General features: G+C 46.5%; 2 protein-coding genes across 2 annotated transcripts in view; both read right to left on the bottom strand.

The window, feature by feature from the left end:
• Positions 1-53: 53 nt before the first annotated feature.
• On the bottom strand, positions 54-3,682 carry RILP (Rab interacting lysosomal protein). The gene is made up of 8 exons (XM_090290765.1): positions 3,218-3,682; positions 3,050-3,143; positions 2,847-2,953; positions 2,538-2,759; positions 2,132-2,277; positions 1,680-1,802; positions 800-883; positions 54-522 (listed from the first exon to the last, which is right to left on the bottom strand). The coding sequence occupies exons 1-8, from the start codon at positions 3,443-3,445 to the stop codon at positions 396-398; spliced, it is 1,131 nt and encodes a 376-aa protein (XP_090146891.1). The 5' UTR covers positions 3,446-3,682; the 3' UTR covers positions 54-395.
• A 526-nt stretch (positions 3,683-4,208) lies between these two features.
• The window catches only part of PRPF8 (pre-mRNA processing factor 8), a 28,864-nt gene continuing 12,349 nt past the window's right edge, over positions 4,209-20,723 (bottom strand). Inside the window, exons 25-43 of the mRNA XM_090292927.1 lie at positions 12,943-13,190; positions 12,663-12,842; positions 12,345-12,480; positions 12,060-12,229; positions 11,776-11,905; positions 11,508-11,654; positions 11,151-11,311; positions 10,689-10,880; positions 10,200-10,437; positions 9,934-10,062; positions 8,854-8,967; positions 8,599-8,772; positions 8,130-8,323; positions 7,161-7,400; positions 6,931-7,072; positions 5,253-5,393; positions 4,990-5,129; positions 4,687-4,889; positions 4,209-4,540 (exon numbers count right to left, since the gene is read on the bottom strand). Of these exons, the coding sequence (XP_090149053.1) occupies positions 4,386-4,540; positions 4,687-4,889; positions 4,990-5,129; positions 5,253-5,393; positions 6,931-7,072; positions 7,161-7,400; positions 8,130-8,323; positions 8,599-8,772; positions 8,854-8,967; positions 9,934-10,062; positions 10,200-10,437; positions 10,689-10,880; positions 11,151-11,311; positions 11,508-11,654; positions 11,776-11,905; positions 12,060-12,229; positions 12,345-12,480; positions 12,663-12,842; positions 12,943-13,190 (3,234 nt within the window). The 3' untranslated portion in view covers positions 4,209-4,385. The remainder of the gene's footprint in view (positions 4,541-4,686; positions 4,890-4,989; positions 5,130-5,252; positions 5,394-6,930; positions 7,073-7,160; positions 7,401-8,129; positions 8,324-8,598; positions 8,773-8,853; positions 8,968-9,933; positions 10,063-10,199; positions 10,438-10,688; positions 10,881-11,150; positions 11,312-11,507; positions 11,655-11,775; positions 11,906-12,059; positions 12,230-12,344; positions 12,481-12,662; positions 12,843-12,942; positions 13,191-20,723) is intronic.

Below are 20,723 nucleotides of genomic sequence, written 5' to 3'. Positions count from 1 at the left end.
GCGGAGCCGGGCGGGAAGGGGGCGCGGACCTGTGACAGACAGACATGGAACAGTTTCTGGGTATCACGGGCAGTTCCTTTATTACATTAGCTTACGCCATCTGCACAAATCTCTGGGAGGTAGATAGTCAGTTCCCCATTTCATGGATGGGGAAACTGAGACTCAGAGAGGAAGCACTTTCATCTGACCACGGTGGCTGAGCTCAGAGATACAGGGAAGGAAGGTCATGTCCTCACTCAGACCAAGACTGGGAAAGAGCCTGGGAGGGCTGGGAAGAGGGAGCCCTGTCCTCATTTGAGGTCACATATCCACCCACAGTCAGACTCCAAGGTCAGACCTCTGGGACACCTGAGACCCCCAGACAAAGACGTTCGTGGAGATCAGAGCAGGGCCAGTCAGGAGCTGCCTATAAGCTCCAAGTGGGGTTGCTGCGGGGACTCTTCTCCTCCTAGCTCGCTGGGAGCTGTGCTGCTGGTCTTCGCTTCAGGGGCCTCTGCTTCACCCAGATAACACCGGCCAAAGCTGGGGGGGTGGGAGAGCCAAGAGGTACTTTGAGCCTGGATGCCAGAGAGATGAAGGATATGGGCTGAGGACAGGAGATGGTGAGAAATGGGGATACAGTAGGAAGAAAGGGCAGTGTGAGGTAGTGGGGAAGTGAGGGGGCTGGGGGGAAGCACGCTTTGAGCTCAGGACTATAGAGTGGGCATAAGGGGAGAAGGACAGGGGGTGCTGAAAAGAAGCAAGGTGGGACCCCTTCTTCATCACCACCACTTTTGCCCTTCCTCTTCCCCCAACATACAAACTCTGTATTCTGGAATCGGGGGGCGGGGGGTGGTCTCCCTTATCTCTGGAGAGCAGGAGCCATGAGCCATCCTCATCATCACTGAGGCAGAGAAAAGACAAAAGAGGCAAGGGTCATTTATCAAGGCCAAAAGGGACAACGGGAGTACCAGAAGCAGGCAGGGGAGGACAGAGTGACAACATGGCCCCCCAGTCTGGAGAGGAGACACTGGAGAGGTGAAGAATTATCTTGAGACTTATTTAATAGCCTGGTGGACGGCATGCCCCTGATAAGGCTATAGTTATAGTCTTTTGCTTTTCATTTTTTTTACTTAGTAGATTACTGACTTATTATAAAAAGGATGAAACTCAGGAATAGGCAGATGAAGAGATGCACAGGGCAAGGTGTGGGGAAAAGGTGGGCTTCCACGCCCACTTCAGGCCCACCATTAGTCCTGCATCTCCACATGTTCACCAACCCAGAAGCTCTTTGAACCCAGTCCTTTTGGCTTTCTATGGAGGTCCCAGCGCTACAGTCTTACCCCTGAGAACAAACAGATACAGCCAGGACAGGGAACCAAAAAGGAATGTGGAGAAACAGCATTAACAGGAGGCATAGCAAGCATGGCAAGGGCGATCCAGAGAGAAGGGTGCAGGCTTGGTACAGCAGGCTCAGGGGGGGTGACCAGGCCAGAGTGGCAGACTCTGCAGGGCATGCTGTAAAATAGGCTCAGGAGATAACCAGGCCAGGTTAGCAAGTTCAAACATGACTAGACTAGAGTGGTAGGTTCAGGGGGTGACTAGGCTAGGGTGATAGGCTCAGTCTCAGACAAAAGATTCAAAAGATAACCAGCAAGCTAAATGGGGTGACCAGAGTAGGTCAGTGGACTTGGTCTTACCTGCTCTCTGCTTCCTCTGGGGTCCCTAACATCTTGGCCTTGATCTTCTTCCGCTGCTTCCTGATAGCCACCTTCATAGCTTCCAGCAGAAGCCCAGGGACCCTGTGGTCTGCAAGCAGCTCCCTACAGAGGAGAAAGGGCAGGGGAAAAGTAACTGGGATGCCAACAGTAATTCTCGTACCAATGCATCCTTTTTTGAAACACTCTGCCTCACTAACAGCCCTCAAACCTTAGCTTAGGCGTCACCGCTCCTAGTGACCCTTTGCACTGTCCCCTCTCTCATTTGGATGAAGTCCCAGGAGGGCAGGGGCTTTGTGATTCATGTTCTCCCAGTGCCCAACACAGTGCCTGGCACATGTCATTGAACCAAAGAATGAGGCAGGTGACCTGAGGTGCAGGAACAGGTGTGACTGGAGCCCCGCAGCCTCCCAGCTCCTGCCTAGTGTCCTCACCGCTGGAAGTAGGCCAACTCCTCCTTTAGCAGAAACACGTTGGCTTTGAGCTCATTCCGCTCCTGAAGGATCTGCTCAAGCTCCTCTCGACTGAAGCCACATTGCCCTACGTTGGAGGGATGCTGTGGCTGCTGCGGGGCATCTGCCTGCAAAGGGCAGGCTTGGTCAGAGGGCTGCCTTGGTTGGCGTTTCTCTGCCCCTGGGTCGTCACAGAAATGCTAGAGGAAGTGACTGGCAGGGAGACTTAGAGGCAAAGAAGCTACAATAGATGACAGAGTGCTCTAAAGGAGAGTGGGACAGAGGCCGCTGGACATGCTACGCAGCACAGCAAACCTTTCCCAAGTGCCCACCAAGTGCCAAACGCCGTCAGTACTGGGAGGAGTCCCTGACCTCAGCGGGCACTGACCGAGTCCTCGGCAGTCACTCGCTCGGGCTCCTGCCTCTGCTCACACCCAGGAGCCCTGGCCTGTTCCCGTGCCCGCTGCTGAGCCAGCTCCACGGCCCCTTCACACCGCAGTTCCCACTCGCTCTCGCGGTCCCGTGCGGTGCGCAGCTGGGTTTGCACGGCGGCCAGCTTGTGCCGCAACTCAGCATTCACCACCAGGAGGCGCTGCAGCTGCTCCTGCAACTGGGGGCGGAGCAAACGGGAGGGCTGGTGGGCGAGGCGCCGAGGGAGCCCCGCCCCGCCCCGTGCGTGGCTGCTCAGCGCCCTCACCGCCTCTGTCTCCTGGCTGCGCTGCAGCAAGTCACGGTTGTACGACCGGAGTTCGTCCCGTTGTCGGTCGGTCAGCTCCTTGAGCTGCCACAGCAGAGCACGCTCCTCTGGGGAAGGGGTGGTCTTAGCGGCAGCCCGCGGGAGGTAGGTTCTGAGTTGCCCCGACCCGACCGCCCCTACCACCCCTGCCGGGCCACACTCACCCTGTGGACCGCAGCACAACTCTCTGCGGAGGTGCTCGTTCTCCTCCCGCAACTGCTGCAGCTCTAGTTCGGCCCGCAGCGCCGACACCTGCAGCTGGGGATGCCGAGCTCTCAGGGTTAGGCCCCCGCTGGCCCCGCAGGTGGCAAAGAGAGGGGGCAATGACTTACCGAGTCGGGGGCGGGTCCCACGGCGGCCTTCTCCAGAAGCTCCAGCGCCCGTACCACGAGAGGCACGAGCCCTGCCGCCGCCTCCGGCCCGAAGCGGCGCCCTAGCTCCTTCAGCTCAGTTCCCAGAGCCCCCGCGAGATGATACACTAGCTCCGCGGCCGTCTCCACCCCCGTGGCCACTGGAGGCCCCCAACCATGCTCCCCAGGCGCCGCCCTACTGGGCTCCATAGACTCCAAAGGCCAAGGGGCTGCGATTCACCCCCCCAGACCTAACTGGTGCTGGAAAAAGCCAAACAGTTCCCGCCCAGGAAGTAGTTTAGGTCAGTAGAGGGTGGGGTAGAAGCGACAGGGGAGGAGCGAGTAAGGAAAACAGCGTGGGAGGAGACAGTGCCCTGGGTCCCTTGGGCCGTCCTGTGCCGAGTCCCCAAGGTCACAGAAAACAGGACAGCCAACGTCCAGCCAGGCGTCCAAAAGCTGAGGCTCAGAGCTCTAAGTGGTCACTTTGGTTAAGCCCTCCCCAGTGCCCAGTCCAGGCTCCACCCCTATGTCTGGAGTCATGGGACCCCACTTGGCTGCCAAACACAAGGGCAAGAGGTGAGAAGTACCAGAGCTGTCACTGGCCTCAGCCAGAGGCTGTCCAGCCATGTGCCTAGTTCCCTGTCAGGAGTGATGCAGAGCATAAGGGGCTACGCTGAGCACCAGCTTCAGAGAACAAGCCACAAGCTTCCAGACTCAGGAAATGGCAGCACGGAGTGAGGATTTGCAAGTGTTTTGGAGCAAAACTGGCAAATGTGGTCAAGTAGTCAGTGTGAAAGCCCAACCCCCACCTTAGTTCCCTGAGTCTAGGGGATATTTAGCCCCACAGCCTCTAAGAACAGGGGACCTCCTTTCCCTTCACGGCAGAGCCCAGCACCTTGCTGTTAACAAGGCCAGCCTCCTGGAAACCCTACACCCAGAATTTGAGTTCAGGGGGGAAGAAAACCTCAAAAACTCCAATTAATACAAAATTTATTATACTTTGTTCAGAATTACAAGCCACCAGGTCAACAATACAACAAGCACAAAATACAGGACAAAGGGGCCAAGCTGCTGAATGTCACCAGCTTGTCTGTGGGGGAAAAATGCTCCAGCCTTTGGGGAATTTGAAGCAGGAGGAGGTGGGAAACAGCTAGGCGTAGAGGTCCTCTCGGTCGGCAGAGTAGACCTCACCCTCTTGCAGAAGGGCAAAGTTGAGGAAGTGGGAGGGTCTGTGTACCTCATGGTAGAACTCTTTGGGGTTTGCCAGCTGCAGCTCATACTTCATGTTGGGATCATGTCGTACACCTTAGGGTAGATGAAAACATCCACTGTTAACAAGGTCCACCTGCCGCACCCAGCTGGGGCCCCTGGGTCATCTGACCAGAGTCAGGCCCAAGTGCTAAGGATGATGGCCTAAGTCCATCCCTACTTCCCTGTGCTTCCCCACTTACCCATAAAGTTGTAGTTCCATGAGGACTGGGCAGGAACCATAAAGAAGCCAAGGAAGCGGTCTGACAGTAGCATCTGGACCCTCTCGTAGTGCGAAGGTAGGTAGCCCTTGGGGTTGTTGCCCTTGTCTGTGTTCTGGCGGCCCCACTCATAGCCACTGGGTGTCAGTTTGTAGGCTGTCAATGTGCAGGAGCCTGGTGTGAAGCTGAAAGAGGGATGAGGATCAAGTCAGAGCTTAGGCCACCATTCTGGGCCCTGGCCTGCAATGTCAGCCCACACTTCCTCCCAAGGGGGGTCAGGCCCACCTGCAGGTGATGATGATGGTTTTCTCGCCATCCCAAGAGGGGTTATCAGCCATGATCTTGGCATGGGTGGTGACATCCTGGGGTGATAGCTGGGGGGACTCATTGGGCTGAGTGTGGATCCAACCTAAAGGTTCCATCTCCTATAGGCAAGAGTAGTGAAAAACTTTAGAGCCCTATCTACAGACACTGATGAGAGTAACGTGCCTGCCCTCTTCCCCTCACCCTTATAGCAGAAGCCCCCATTCTCCCACACCCCCACTGACCTTGAGGTACTCATGCTGGGGCAGCTGGCTAGGCAGGTGCACAGTCTGGTGGGTGCCCCACTGGGGTACCATTACGATGCAGCGGATCTCCTTTACCTGGGGATTATCTGGTGGGCTCACCCCATACAGGTATCCTGCAATCTGTAAACAAGGGGGTCAAGAATTGAAATGATTCTTAGTACCAGCCCAGACTCTGGGCAGTTAGCCCTGTGTTTCCTTTCCTTCCCTTCCCCAAGAACAAGGACAGAATTTCTCAAAACGTAGTCAGAATCTACCACATCAGAAACACCTGGGCTCTTTGGTCACAACCTTAAGCACGGACCTGATCTCAGACTTACCACATCAGAATCTCTTGAGTGGGGTGCAGGAATCTGCACTGCTCACATGCTTCCCAGCTGATTAAGTATAGTATCCATAAACAAATGAGACACAAGCACACAGCTCATGAAGACATCTTTAAAACCAACTCTAGGTGGTATTTTAATTTTAACATTACAAAGAGGACCTATGTTCCTATTAACTCACACAGGATATTAACCTTTTCAAATTCACCAGAGGCCATATATGGTGTTTTATAACACGTGAATTTCCCTGATTACTAGTAAAGGTGAACATCTTTTCATATTATATTTGTCATCTATAGTCCCTTTTCTGAACTACATTCATATTCTTTGCTCTTTCTTCTACAGTTAACCTTTAAAAAAAAAATCAACTTCTGAGAATTCCCTATTCTAGATCCTAATCCATTATGTCTAGTGTTATGCAAATATTTTCTGTTTTTAGTTTGTCTTTTGTGGTACCCTTTGACACACACCTTATTCAACTTTTTAAAAATCTTCACCCAAGGACACGGTTTTATTGAGTTTAGAAAGAAACATTGATCAGTCCTGTAGGCATCCCAACTGGGGATCAAACCCACAACCTTCTTGGTGTGTGGGATGACGCTCCAATCAACTGAGCCACAATCAGGACTGGTTACTTGTTTTGATTGTGATTTTGTGCTTTGTTTCTTCTTTAAGAAGGCTATCCCAAAACTAAAGCAATAAATATTTTCTTCTAATACTCTACAGTTTACTTAGTATTTTACATTCAAAACTTTACTACACTTAGATTTTATTTAAAAAAAAAATTTTTTTTTTATTTATTTCTTTTTAGAGAGAAGTAAAGGGAGGGAGAAAGATTAAGAGAAACATCAATGTGTGGTTGCCTCTTGCATGCCTGCAACTAGGGACCCGGGCCACAACTCAGGCATGTGTCCCAACTGGGAATCAAACTGGTGACACTTCAATTCGCAGGCCGGCGTTCAATCCACTGAGCCACACCAGCCAGAGTGGATTTTATTTTTGTAAGTGGTATAAGGTAGGGATCTAGATTTCTTTTTCTGATTGTTTCAATATCATAAGGCATCCTTAATCCTACAGACTTGATATACCATATTTATTATATATGCATGAATCTGTTTCTGACTATATATTATTCTCTTAATTGCCATATTTTATAATGTTTTGATATCTAGTGGGGTCAAAACCCTCCTTGCTGTTTTGGCTATCCTTGTATATTTACTTTCTATGAATCCTGAAACCAGCATGTCAAGTTCCAGAAACCTTAGGTGAGTTTTAGATACATAAAATTTTTTGTTTGGGCACACACTGTGGCCTAGTTGAGCACATTTACTCACTTGAGCCCGAAGGTCAGATATGCAGATGAACTTCTTAAGCACATTCTTGGGAAGGATATAGGTGTAACCAGTCTCCTTGATGTCATCAGATGAAACATAGATGTGATTGGTCCTCAGGTGCAGGTTGGCAGCTGAGATGGCCCTAAAAACAGATAGCACTTCTCAACCCGAGCACCTTAGGTAGCACCAGCAGGCCCTTCCATCCCTACCCTTCTTGCCCCTTACAATACCTGACCCTCCATTCAGTTTTAGATGAAAAAGTCTGGGTCTCATAGTTGCTGGTGGTGGAGGTGATGATCTCATCACCATGCTTGTTAACAGTACGCGTCTGTGTTGCAGTCAGCTGTGACTGTTCCTTGGTCTGCTTCTCAATCTCAGCTATCTGCTGCCGCTGCTGCGAGGGTGCCGAGATCTCCATTCCCAGGATGATGTCTCGAATTTCTGATTGTGTCAGCGATGCCACATTCACACTGTGGGGACAGTGTGGGTCATACCACAATGATCCCTTCCGCCCGGTCACTTCCGCCTCACTAGCAAGAATGTAACTTGGTTGCACAGGGGAGCCCACGTTACCCTAGACGATCCTCAATGACACTTGTAAAGGAAGTGAGAGGTGGAAACGTGCTAATACTGATAAGAAGCATCACACTGTAGGATGACCCTGTGCACACGCATCTTCCAGCCATGCTCAAACCTGCTCAGCATCCGTACCTCCCACTTTTCCTCAATAAAAAGTGCCCTAACAGCAGTTTTTGAAAACAGAAACCCTAAAACATGTTCTCAGAGCTGACACTGTCAGTCAACCTAGGAGATGCCTGGAAATCTATGGATACTTTTGGTTCCCACAATAACAGGGAAGGAGAGGGAAGAAGAGCATGTGTGTGCCACTAGCAGTGGTACCTCAGGGTCTGGGATACTAAAACTTCTCATAATGTATGGATAATAAAGAAGTACCCTGCTCAAAATGGCAACCGTGCCTCTGCTGAGGAACAATGCCCAAAAGTCAAAGTGAAGCCCCAAAACACAGACACTTCCTTCATTATCTGAAGACAGTGCCTTCCTTTCTTCTATAGTTATTACCGAGGACAATTTGAGAAACGTCTGAGCCTGAATGTTCCCAAAAACCCAGAGACCATATACTGACCCACTTATTTCACCCTTTTTGGATCTTCCACCTGTCTCCCCACCACCACACTCACTTGTTTTTCTTGCCGTAGTCAGCCAAGATAAGATCCTTGAGCTGCACCTCTACCTTAATCCATTCCTCATCAGTGAGAGTGGGCCAGATGTGGTGTGGTTCTGTAATAGTAGTCTTGTCTGGCTTCAGGATCACCTTTGCCCGGTCATTGTTCACATGCAGGGCACGCAGAATCAAGATGAGGCGGGAGAAAGCCTGGGAAGAGATGAAGCAGCATGGAGGAGGTCAGCCACTTGATGTTCTTCCCCCTAACTTGACACTATTCTTTCAGAGACCCCAGGAACTGATTTCAAATTCTAAGGTGCTCCTACACCCTCAACATGAGTCAACTTAATATGCAGACCACAGAAGCTGAAGATGTGAAAATGGCCTACATAAGGGGCCTGTGGTTAAAGCCAAGACACAAGATTTTCTTGTGGCCTCAAACCCACTCCTCTTAAAGTGACCCTCTTTGTGAGGTGGCTTCATACCGTGTAAGATGAAATAGTCTTGAGCCAGTCATCATAGAGGTTAAAAAGAACCATTTGGGGCTCAGTGGCTTTCAGGATGAGGTCCCCAAATTTTTCCACCTTGAGACAAGCCTGGAAGGGGAGTTGGAGCTCCGATCCTTTAATCACAATATTGGGGAAGTCCAGCAAGTGCACCTGAGACAAGATCAAATTCAAGATTAGAAACAGAGCCGCCAGGTCTCAGCCTTCCTTTCTTCTACCTCATCCACCTCTCACCTCCAACGGATCAAGCATGCCCTTTCTGGTGACAATGATCTGCTTAGGCTGCTCCTCCACAGGGAGAGATCGGATCAGGGCAGCCACCTCCTCAGCGGTCTTCCACTTAGCCAACTAAAAAGCAAGAGAAGCAAATTAAAATTTAGTCTCCACCCTCCCAGGTAAACTAGAACAGAAGATCCTAGTCTTGAAATAATCAAACTATGTTTCTAGTTTGAATGTTAGGTACTTTGGAGGTAAAATAAAACGGCCTTGTCCAAAAGGGTTTTTCAACCTAGCTGGCAATATAAAACTCATACAAGCCGGGATTTGATTACATTATACTATACCAGGGATAAAAGAAATTAAGGCTAGCCCTGGCTGGTGTTGCTCAGTGGAATGAACGCCAGCCTGTGAAAGGTCACTGGTTTGATTCCCAGTCAGGACACATGCCTGGGCTGCGGGCCAGGTCCCCAGTTGAGGACATGCAAGAGGCAACTGATTGATGTTTCTCTAGATATGTGAGCAAAGCCACAAGGTGGAGACGAGCATCAGAGTTTGGGATACTAGGATCCTAGACTAACTGCAAGAGGAAACATGCTATCAAGGAAGAGAAGTTGTGGCTGGACATGTGACAGCCCAGTCAGGTATCAAATGTCTAGCAAGCCAAAAAAGAGTTAATTCAGCAGTGAGGGGCGATCAAAGGCTTTGAGGTAGAAAAGAAATTTGGTCAAAGTGACATTTTAAGAATGCTTATTCCTACATGGACAACAGGGTGGGGATTGACTGTGGGAGAGGGGGGAGGTGGGCAGGGCAGGGGCGAGCAATTGGGGAAAGATGGGACAACTGTAATAGAACAACAATAAAAAATGGGAAAAAGATGCTTCATCCCTTTAGAAAGATGATTTTGGGTAGCCCTGTTCAAGAGAAGTTATAGGTAGGAGATTCAGAAAGCAGAGACCAGCTGGTAAGTAATGAAGGACTGCGCACATTCTTGGTCTTTCAGGGAGAAACATTCACACACATACCCACCCAGCCGCCCTCACATACCAAAGATTAGGGGCAAGTTTCTACAGCTCCTCTGTCCTTTAACCAGCTCACCTGTCCCAAACGCTTCTGTCCAGCCCACACAGATGTGTGGATTATCTTGAGGAACAGCTGCCCTGTGCGTGGGTTGAAAATGAAGATGGCCCCATTGATGGGCTTGGTTGTCAAGTTCCCCTCAAATGTCTAAGGAACAATTACATCAGTTAGCACAGCCTGGACACAACCATCCTGCCTTCATTCCAATATGCACACACTTTCCCTATCATGCTCCCAAAGGCATCTAGAGTCCCACACCCCATATTGAATGTAACCCTTCCCACCTTGTGAATAGTTACTCTGTAGACATTAGTGTCATCCACAAACCAAATAATCTGGTTGGAGAAGAGTTCACCATAATTCTGAGAGGACAGATAGGGCTCAGTGGGCTCAGATGAATAGAGCTGCAGCCCCTTGCGAATCCGTTCACGTAACACATACAAGGCAGGGTTTGCCTTCATGATCTTGGCCATGGCCTGCTGTATGAGAGGCTTGCTGCCTGGGAACCAGTTTCCATAGGCACTGTGAAAGTGGAAGAGGACGAAAAGTTAGACAAGGCTGATAGCCTCAGGAACAAGGCAAACTGCAACTCTACAGGAGGAAGATTGTTGGCCAGGCTAATAAGTGTCTGCTCATATACACAGAGGCAGGGAAGAAAGAGTCAGTGATCCAGAAGTGGAAAGAGCCAAACCTCACCTCACCTGGGCAAACTAAAACATGTATGTTTAAGTGTGGGGCTGGTGGAAAACACATGCTTCTGAGCCCCACCTTACCTGTGCAAGTTATAGGCCAGGTCAATGGCAATAAGCACACCCGTGGGTGAAGGGTAGATACTCATGTTGTCTGTGGTGTAGTCCAAGAACTTGGCCCGGGCATAGCGCTCAATGTCATGGGAATCATAGTCCCCCCAGCGCAACTGAATGTCAATCCAATACTTCTGAGTGGTGGTGCTGTCCATCACATCCCTGAGGGTGGAGAGGGGTCAGGAGTCCAGGCTTCCAAGGAAGCCACCAACACAACCACTACATCTCTCTGTATCTACATCTAAATCTTAAAACCAAGCCCTCTGCCTGTTCCAAATCAGAAGACTTGGCTGAGGGTGTCCACACGATGCAGGGGTAGCACTGGCTCCAAGTCAGACAAAAAGGCTGGCAAGGCCAATTCCTACAGTACTACTAGAAGAATAGTAAAACTAAGGTTGCTGGATGCCTAGGGCTGGGCCATAAGGCACTTACTTGGAGTCTGCAAGCAACGAGGGCCGGGAAACATTCCACTTATAAGAGGCAAAGAGCAGGATATCCGCACAGGAAGAGTTCATTTTATAGGACTTTCGAGGGTGGATTGTCTCCTTTTGTACTGTCTCAATTTCCAGTGCATCCAGTTCCTGATCAAACACCTGGAGGCAGAGGTGGAAAGATTATGACTGGCTATGGAAGCCTGCTTAGAATAAAGGCTTGTAGAACTTAAGATAATGTGGCACCTGGTACCACAATAGATGTCTTGTCCTCAGAGCTTCCAGGGTAATTCCCTATACCCAAAAGAGCATATGACCAGACTTTTAATGGCATCCTCTGCCCTCAATTCTAGCTCACCTGACACAAATCCATAACGATGCTCTCATGGATCTTTTGCCACAAGTGAGCTCGGAAGATCTGGATGAGAGAGATCTTCAGTGTGGGGATCTTGCCGTGCATGAAGATACCTGTCAGGTCCAGCTGCACCTGAAAGCCTACATATACCTGGCAGGAAAAAGAAAATGACCCTAGAGATCAAGAGACTTTGGTTCTCAGGACATAATTAAAGAAGTAGAAACACTTATTTTTTAGCTTCTGATCTCCCAAGTCTACCAATCACACTCACATTGGCTCGGTTGATGGTTGGGGACCACCAGAGGGTGAATCTACGATTGGGAATCTGGTTCAATCCTGATCGCTGAGCATTAGTTAGTTTCTTCCACTTCATAGACTCCTCAAAACCACTGGCCTTCTCCCTGTGAAGCAGAAGAGACCAGGTAAAGTGATGGCACGTTATTTCCCAGAGTGCCGTTTACCTCCTGGGGGCGGCTGTCTGGAACACACCACAGTAGAAGAAAGGCACACAATAGATGAGCTCAGATCTCGGTAAGGGGAGAAGAGAATCCTCACCAGAAAAGCCCCTCCCAGGTAGGAAAGTAAGTGCCCTTGAAGAGTGTGTGTTCCAGAATGCCTTCCACACCACCCAGAGCCTGGATCATATCTGTACGGTAGTTGTTCAGGTTCCAGAGCTTTCCATCATGCCGCTGGTGTGTCCACCAGAAAGGGTTCTGCTTCAAAACCTAGATGGAAAGAAAAGTATGATCAAGCTTCTAGATGCCTACTCTCCCAGGTTCCCAGCATGGCCACGGAATCTCCTAATTCAGGGAAAATCTATCCATTATCCCCTCCACGTACCTGGTACTGCTTAAAGTCAGTTCGAACACGCCAACCCTTATCATAAGCCAATGTGTGCCGATCCTTCTGGAAGAGGGTATTGATTCTAGGAATGCCACGATCCCATGAATCTTCTAGATCTTCTAACGTCAATCGTCTGCCAAAGAAAAAAGATCAAAGTCAAACGTGCTTATATGAAGAGTTCAGCATACCTCCAAATCAAGGATAAACAGGGTCACATGTAGAACCTACTTTCTTGTCTTCATAAAAAGATGTCATGTAGGACACAACGGTCACCCCCACCCCCCCCAACACTGCAATGTCCTCCTGAATGCCCACCTGTTCTGAGCAATGGCCTCTTGTCTCTTGAGTGCATACTCAGCCCAGACCCGCTGAGAATCAATAAACTCACTCTCCCATGGCTGTATATAGCGGTACAAGTTGGGAATCAGCTGGTCCTCTTCATGGCTCATTCCTGAACGAAAGTGTGTAATACCTACATCTGTCTGCTTGGACCATCTGTTTTGGGACACAACCAAGATTAAAAAAATAATAAAGTCTAAAGTAGAGAAACATACCCTTCCCTCAAGGTCTAACAAGATTTTCAGTCAAGTCCTACCTGAGGTCAGACTGAGGGATAAGCACATGGCCCATTGAGAGCATGCCGAGTCCACCCAACTCTTTAGGGGTGTAGAACACGACAGGGGGGAACCGACTCGGCATCTTGGAGTTTAGGCCAATCTTGATACGTGTCTGGATCTTGTTCTCACACTTTACCAACAAGTCCAAGAGCTCCTGGGTGTTCACCACAGCCTCCCGAAAGTATGTCATAAGGCCAATAAGAGCTGTGTTCCACTTATTCACAATCTGAAGGTAGTGGGAAAGAAGTAAATTATAGATGAGCAATTGGGTAGGGGGCAGGGGGAAGACAGACTACTTAATCCACTTAGTTATACTGTCCCTAGTTCTCAAGAAAGATTTCAGCCCAAAGTAATGAGGGAAGTATGTATAAATCAAAACCAGTGTGGGATACTACTTAACACCCACTGGAGTGGCTATAAGACAGTGACAGGTGTTAGCAAGAATGTGGAGAAAATGGAACTCTCATATACTACTGGTGGGAATATGAAATGATAAAGCCACTTTGAAAAACAATCTGGACTTCTGGCCAAGATGGAGGCCTAGACAGATAACACTGCATCTCCGTCCACAACTAAGAAGGAATACAACTTCCTCAAAACTAGAGACAAGCAGAAGTTCCAGAAAACTGAGCTGCATGGAAGTCCAACAAAAATATAAAGAAGAAATACTCATCCAGACAGGTAGGAGGGATAGACAGGGCAGAGAGGATGTGGTGGGTGGTGGTAGCAGCAGAAGCAGCAGCAGTAGCAGCAGCAGTTGCAGGCTGGCGAAAAGCATGGTCACATGTTTTTAAAACCAGGGAGGGATATCTGGGGAGCACTCCCAGCACCAGACCAGACCACACAGCTCATGGTCCCAGCGCTGGGGAAAATAAAGCCTCATAGCTTCTGATTGTGCAAACCAGTGGGGGTTGGGGCGGAGGAAGAAACTGCCCGCTGATCTCTCAGAAGAGTCCACTTGTTTAAAGGGCCCCCATAGTCCTAGCACATCTGCAAACCCACTCATTCTGGGAACGACAGCCAGGGCAACAGCTAGAGAGGTGCCAGTGCTGAGCAAGTGGCATTGTTCCCTCTCAGACCCCTTCCTGACACACAGCACCATAATGTGGTGAAACGGGTCACCGGTTACTGACAAATACCTAAGGCTCTGCCCCTTACAACATAACAGGTGCGACAGTTCTACCTAAGACACAGAGGCAAACAAACACAGGAGCCTGTCAAGATGAGGAGAGAGATATGGCCCAAAAAAGGGAACAGATCAAGGTTCCAGTGAGAGAACTAAGCAACAAGGAGTGAGCCAACCTAACAGACGTAGAGTTCAAAACACTGGTGATAAAAATGCTCACAAGCTTGACAAATATGCTTAAGTAGGGCAAATGCATAAAGGAAGAAGTGAAAGCTATGCTAAATGAAAATCCACACAAAACCAATGGTGAAGGGAAGGAAACTGGGGTCCAAATCAATGATTTGGAACTTGAGGAAGAAAAAAACAGTCAACCAGTACAGAATGAGGAGACAAGAATTGAAAAATATGAAAGGCATAGGAACCTCTCGGAGAGCTTTACACATACCAACATCCAAATCATAGGGGTGCCAGAAGGAGAACAGGAAGAACAAGAAATTGAAAGCTTATGTGAAAAAATAACGAAGGAAAACTTCCCAAGTTTGGCGAAGAAAATAGACATACAAGTCCAGGAAGCAAATAGAGTCCAAACAAGCTAGACCCAAAGAGTACCACACCAAGACACACCATCATTAAAATGCCAAAGGTTCAACATAAAGAAAGAATCTTAAAAGCAGCAGGAGACAAACAGAGTTACCTGCAAAGGAGTACCTATAAGACTATCAGCTGATTTCTCAAAAGAAACTTTCCAGGCAAGAAGGGACTGGCAAGAAGTTTTCAATGTGATGTAAAGCAAGGACCTACAACCAAGATTACTCTATCCAGCAAAGCTAGCATTTGGAATGGAAGGGCAGATAAAGTGCTTCCCAGACAAGGTAAAGCTAAAGGAGTTCATCATCACCAAGCCATTATTATATATGAAATGTTAAAGGGACTTATTTAAGAAAAAGAAAATCAAAACTATGAACATTAAAATGACAACAAACTCACAACTGTCAGCAACTGAATATAAAAAATAAAAACAAAATCCAACTAAGCAAACCAGAATAGGAACAGAATCATAGGTATGGGGATCATTTGGAGGGTTACCAGCTGGGAAGGGGAAGGGATGAAATGGAGAAATGGTGCAGGGACTAAGAAGCATAATTGGTTCGTACAAAATAGACAGGGGGATGGATATTAAGAATAATATAGGAAAGGGTGAAGCCAAAGAACTTATATGCACGACCCATGGACATGAACTAAAAGGGGTGGGATTGCTGGAGGACAGCGGGGTACTGGGTGGAGGGGGATAAAGGGGAAAAAATTTGGGACTACTGTAACAACATAATCAATAAAATATACTTAACAAAGATAAAAGAAAAAAAAAAGTTACCATATAACCCAGCAATTTTACTCATAGGTATATACCCAAGAGAAATGAAAACGTATGTCCATACAAAAATGTGTACACAAATTTAATAGCAGTATTATTCCTAATACTCAAAAAGTGGGAAAAATAAACCCCAAATTGTCTATCAACTGACAAATGGATACACAAAAATGTGCTATATCAATATGACAGAATATTAGTCATGAAAAGGACTTAAGCACTGATATATGCCAAAATATGAGTCTTGAAACATTATGCTAAGTGAAAGAGGCCAGACAAAAAAGGTCACATATTGTATGATTCTATTTATGTGAAATAGCCAGAAAAGACAAATCCAGAGAGACAGAAAGTAGATTAGTGGTTGCCAGGGGCTGGGGTGGGGAACAATAGGAAGTGGGTGACTGTTAATGGGTATAGTTTCTTTTTGGGGTAATGAAATGTTCTGGAATTAGATAGTGGTGATAACTGTACAACTTTATGAATATACTGGAAAGTATCAATTTCACCAATAAAACACTGTTGAAAATAAGACCAAATACAGTACATAATCCCAGGGTGGTCAGTGGGAGAAGAAGGGATAAGAAAAAAAAACTATGAAAAATTAATAAGAGGGAATAAAAAGCTAATGGGACCATAGAAACTGCCCTTCCACTATAAACCAGAAAACTAAACAAGATATATAAACCAATATTTTCAGAAAACTGGCAAACAGGCAGCACAGACTTGAGAAAAGGGAAACAAATGAAATGAGCCCCACAATGGCCCCAGCTAACTGCCTAGTGGCAGTTTCCAAGCTGTAGCACAAACATGGAGGGGTAAGGAAAACAGAGCCCAACAACCTCACTGAATTGAAGAGAAAGAGATTAGCATCCCGGAGTCCAAAGCAGCTAGAAATTGTGGGGTAGAAGTCCTGAAGAGAAGAAAGGTACACAAAAAGAGCTGTCTGGAGATTCATGAAGGGATTCCCCTACTTTTTGACTGAGTCCCAATCTGTATGCAATAAAACTCCAAGGTCAGAGGAACAACCACCAGAAGTCAGTAAGCTGAACAAGGCCCCCAGCTCATATAAAGCTGGCAACATGCCCTGGCTGGTGTGGCTCAGTGGATTGAGCACCAGCCTGTGAACCAAAAGATCTCCAGTTTGATTCCCAGTCAGGGCACATGCCTTTGTCACAGGCCAGGTTCCCAGTTGGACATCTTGCACATCGATGTTTCTATTCCTTTCTCCCTCCCTTCCCCTCTCTAAAAATAAACAAAATCTTAAAAAATAAATAGAGTGGCTAGCACAAGGAGAGAGAAAAAAAACTAAAATTTAAAATTTTAAAGAAAAAAAAGCTGGCAACAGTTCGTGTTCCCACAGCCAAAGTAGAGAGACCTTATACTATATGGGAACTGGATAGTGTGTCCAGAAAGTTATCAAGTCAATAGTGTACATAAATCAGCCCCAGACAACAGGTGTTCTGGAGTGGCCACAACCAAGCTTAAAGCAAGGCTCCAAAGGATCAAACTAATCTACAAATTATTAAACTGCGCACCAAAACACAACCCAACACCCTTTAAAGGAATATAAAAAAACCCCATAAATCGACTCTATAAAACTCACAATTTCTAACATGCACTAAAAAATTACCATGCATACAAAGTATAAATAACCAGAAAAAAAAAATCAACACAAACACCTAGAAACAACAGATGACGGGATTAGCACACGAGGACCTTTAAAACAGCTATCACCAAAAAAAAACAAAACAAAACATCTTGTAGCCCTGATCAGTGTTGGCTCAGTTGGTTGGAGCATTTTCCTATAAACAAAAGGTCACAAGTTTGATTCCCAGTCAGGGCACATGCCTAGCACGCAGGTCCTGTCCCCAGTCAGGACACATATGAGATGCGACTGACTAATCCATGTTTCTCTCTGGCATCAATGTTTCTCTCCATCTCTCTCTAAAACCAGTAAGCATGTCCTCAAGTGAGAATTTAAAAAAAAAAGTCTGAAACCCTGAGTCCCTTACTCTAGCCTAAGCAAAGCTGAAAAACTCAAGACTTATTATAAACTTCCTACTAAACTTATCTACATTCACCCCTGGCCATGTAGTTTGGTTGGCTGGAGTGTTGTCCTGATAATCCTATATTGTGGGTTTGATCCCTGGTAAGGCACATACAAGAATCAGCCAGTGAATGCATAGATATAAGTGGAGCAATAAATCAATGTTTTTCACTCTCTCTCAAATCAATCAATAAAATAAGTAAAAATACACTTATCTATATTCCCATCTATCCAGACCTCTTTTGTATTAAGTTCAGAGGATTTTTCCCTCTGCTTGCCTTTCCCACCATCCCTACACAATTCCTCCAGAACACTGCTCCATCACTTATCACACCTGTTGCACTCCACTACTGGCTCCTTTAAGGAAAACAAACCCAAGTCACTTCCATTTAAAATTACCTGCCTTGACTTATAGCTCCCTCTAGGTGGCATCTGATGTCCTTCCTCCTTCCTCCAGCTCTGGCAAATGGCCAGTCCTTGCTGTTTCCACTTTCTCACTTCCCATAAAGCCTCTTCCACTGAAGTCTGGCTTCTATCCCTACTATTTCTGAAACAGCTCTTGCTAAGGTCACCAATGACGTCCAGACTGCCAAATCCAATGGATACTTTTCAGACCTTATCTAACTGAAAGACTTAGGCAACTGCAACTGTAAAGTGGCCACCCATTCCTGAGAGCCTTCGCTGGCATGACCCAGCAGCACTCTGTCTGGCCACACTGCTGCTCGGTGTTCCCAATGATTCCAAACTCATCTCCTTATATTTTTCCTGGATAATCTTGCTCACTCTTAAGCTTTCAACCATCTTCTTTAAGCTGACAGATGGCTAAATCTACATCTTTAACCCAGACTTCTTCTCCAAGCTTCAGATTGTAAAAGAGCCCCACTTGGACATCCCAAAGGAACCTGTAAGTTACCCCTACTGCTCCTACTTTCTCACCTCATTTCTTTCTCTGGAGCTTCAAACTCAGTATTTTTCATCAAATCTAAGAGACCATCAATTTAAGAGACACCACTAAGGGAAAAAATATACACATATGTATATATTTAAATGGAGTTAAAGAAAATACCTGCTGGACCCCTCCACCTGGATGTCCTTAGACACTTCAAAGTTTTTACATCCTCAACTAAATTCACTTATTTTCCCCCTAAACCTTCTTCTGGTAGTCTTCCAAATGGTGACACCAATATATACCCACCTAGTCAGTCACCCATGCCAAAACTGAATGTTATTTTGACTTCCTCCTTTCCCTCTAACATCCCATCAAAATGAAGCTCCACTGATTTTACCTGCTAATTACTTATCAAATCTGTTCCCCTATCCTTACCTCTGCTTTCATTGCGTTCATCATTTTTACCTGGACTTTAGCAATAGTTCCCAAACCTGATATCATATCCTATTCCTCTAAACCCATCTACTCCACAGCTGACAGAGTGAACCACCTAACACAGAAATCTAAAAGTCACTTCTACACTTAAAAACCTTACTAAACTCTTAACAAGGCATGTAATGCCCTCCATGATCTGGCTCTTGCTTATCTATCCAGCCTCCATCTGCTAACAGTCCCAACTTCAAAATTTTACTCCAGTAAATTCTCCATGTTTTATAGCCCCGCATATACCATGCTGGTCTCCTCTCCATAATTCTGGCTGAAGGAAAGCCCTCCTCCCCCGGCCTCATTGCCTGTGCTTTCTTTCAGGAAGCCTTTCCTCTCCTTCTCCCAGAGTGGACCAGTCATTAACGAGTGTCCTCACAGAGTACCAAGTAGTACAATTACTCTATTAGAGTTCTCCTGACTGCATCTGTGTCTCTTCCTGCTCAGTGAATGCAGAGACTATCTTACGTGTACTGTCCATAATACCTTGAATGCAGTAGTTACCAACAAGCACCAATGGATGAATGAGATACATACATAATTCCCTTTATCTAACCCTCAGACGGACTCACCAACCTAAAAGACAAGATACTTCCTTGCACTATATTCCAAAAAAAGGCATCATGAGGAATTTTAGGTAAGAAATATTAAGATAAAATGCATCCTCAAAAGCAGCCTCCCTAAAAAACTTCAAGCATTCTTTATGTGTGCTGCATATGTAAAGGGATATGAAAGTCAGAATGAAAGAAAAATGCTAGAGCTAAGTTTTCATTCTAAGGGAAACCAGAATGAAGTGACTTTTTTTAATCCAGTGAGGTACTTTATTGCTTATGTATGTATTACATTCCTAGAAAAAGAATCCCAGGATTTCCTACCATTTGCTTTTTTTTTTTTTTTTTTTTGGTCTTGCTTCTGTGGACCATGATGTCAGCTAAAATTGTCAGGACAATGAAAACAAACCAACAGGGTAGGTGCAGATTATTTAGCCATTTTCCTAGATACTCTGAGCTGCACATCAAATCTGGGGCTGAGCACACTGCACCTGTTTAACCTGCCTGTGAAGTTCACAATATTCCCAGCTATGTGATTATCAGTGCTTTCAAATTCATCAGTGTAACTCTCATCATCTCAGTTAGAAACTGAACAATGACTTTAGAGTACAGCCTTCAAAGAACCTGGTGTTTCCCTCTCTTTCTGGCATTCATGTACACCATTATAATGGCAAGGAGAGACAGTAGAAAGGGCAAGATGACTTTTTAAACCTTGCAAAAACTTAAGTATACATAAACAACAAATCCTCAAATTATTCTTTTGCAATTCCAGCTGCCTTCAGCTGGGCCTTTGGAAGCAACGGAAGGGGAAATAAACACTGAAATAGTTAATTATACTTGATTTTCAACATGCACACTATGTTACTACTTAAAAGATGAGTTACATGACTTGGGTAACTAGTACTTGGAAAGATGCAAAAACAGTGATGTTTGTTCAAATTTAAAAATCCAACTTTGCCCTGGCTTGTGGGGCTCAGTAGACTGAGTGCTGGCCTGTGAACCAAAAGGTCACAGGTTTAATTCCCAGTCAGGGCACATGCCTGGGTTGTGAGACAGGTCCCCAGTTAGGGAAATGCGAGAGGGAACCAATCAATGTATCTCTCACACATCGACATTTCTCTCCCTCTCTTTCTCCCGCCCTTCCTCTCTCTCTAAAAATAAATAAAAATTTTTTAAAAATCCAAGTTCTACTCTTGCCTTATTTTAGAATCATCACAACTATGCAGAAGTAGGCTGTAGAATTCCTACTGGGAATTCTCAGAAAAATAACTGAGGTGATTTGACACTCTAAGCT

The sequence above is a fragment of the Furipterus horrens genome, unplaced genomic scaffold (assembly GCF_987537825.1).
Source record: "Furipterus horrens unplaced genomic scaffold, mFurHor1.1.pri manual_scaffold_11, whole genome shotgun sequence".
NCBI lineage: Eukaryota > Metazoa > Chordata > Mammalia > Chiroptera > Furipteridae > Furipterus > Furipterus horrens.
The sequence above is the reverse complement of the archived record's forward strand: the minus strand, read 5'-3'. Positions and strand labels throughout refer to the sequence as shown.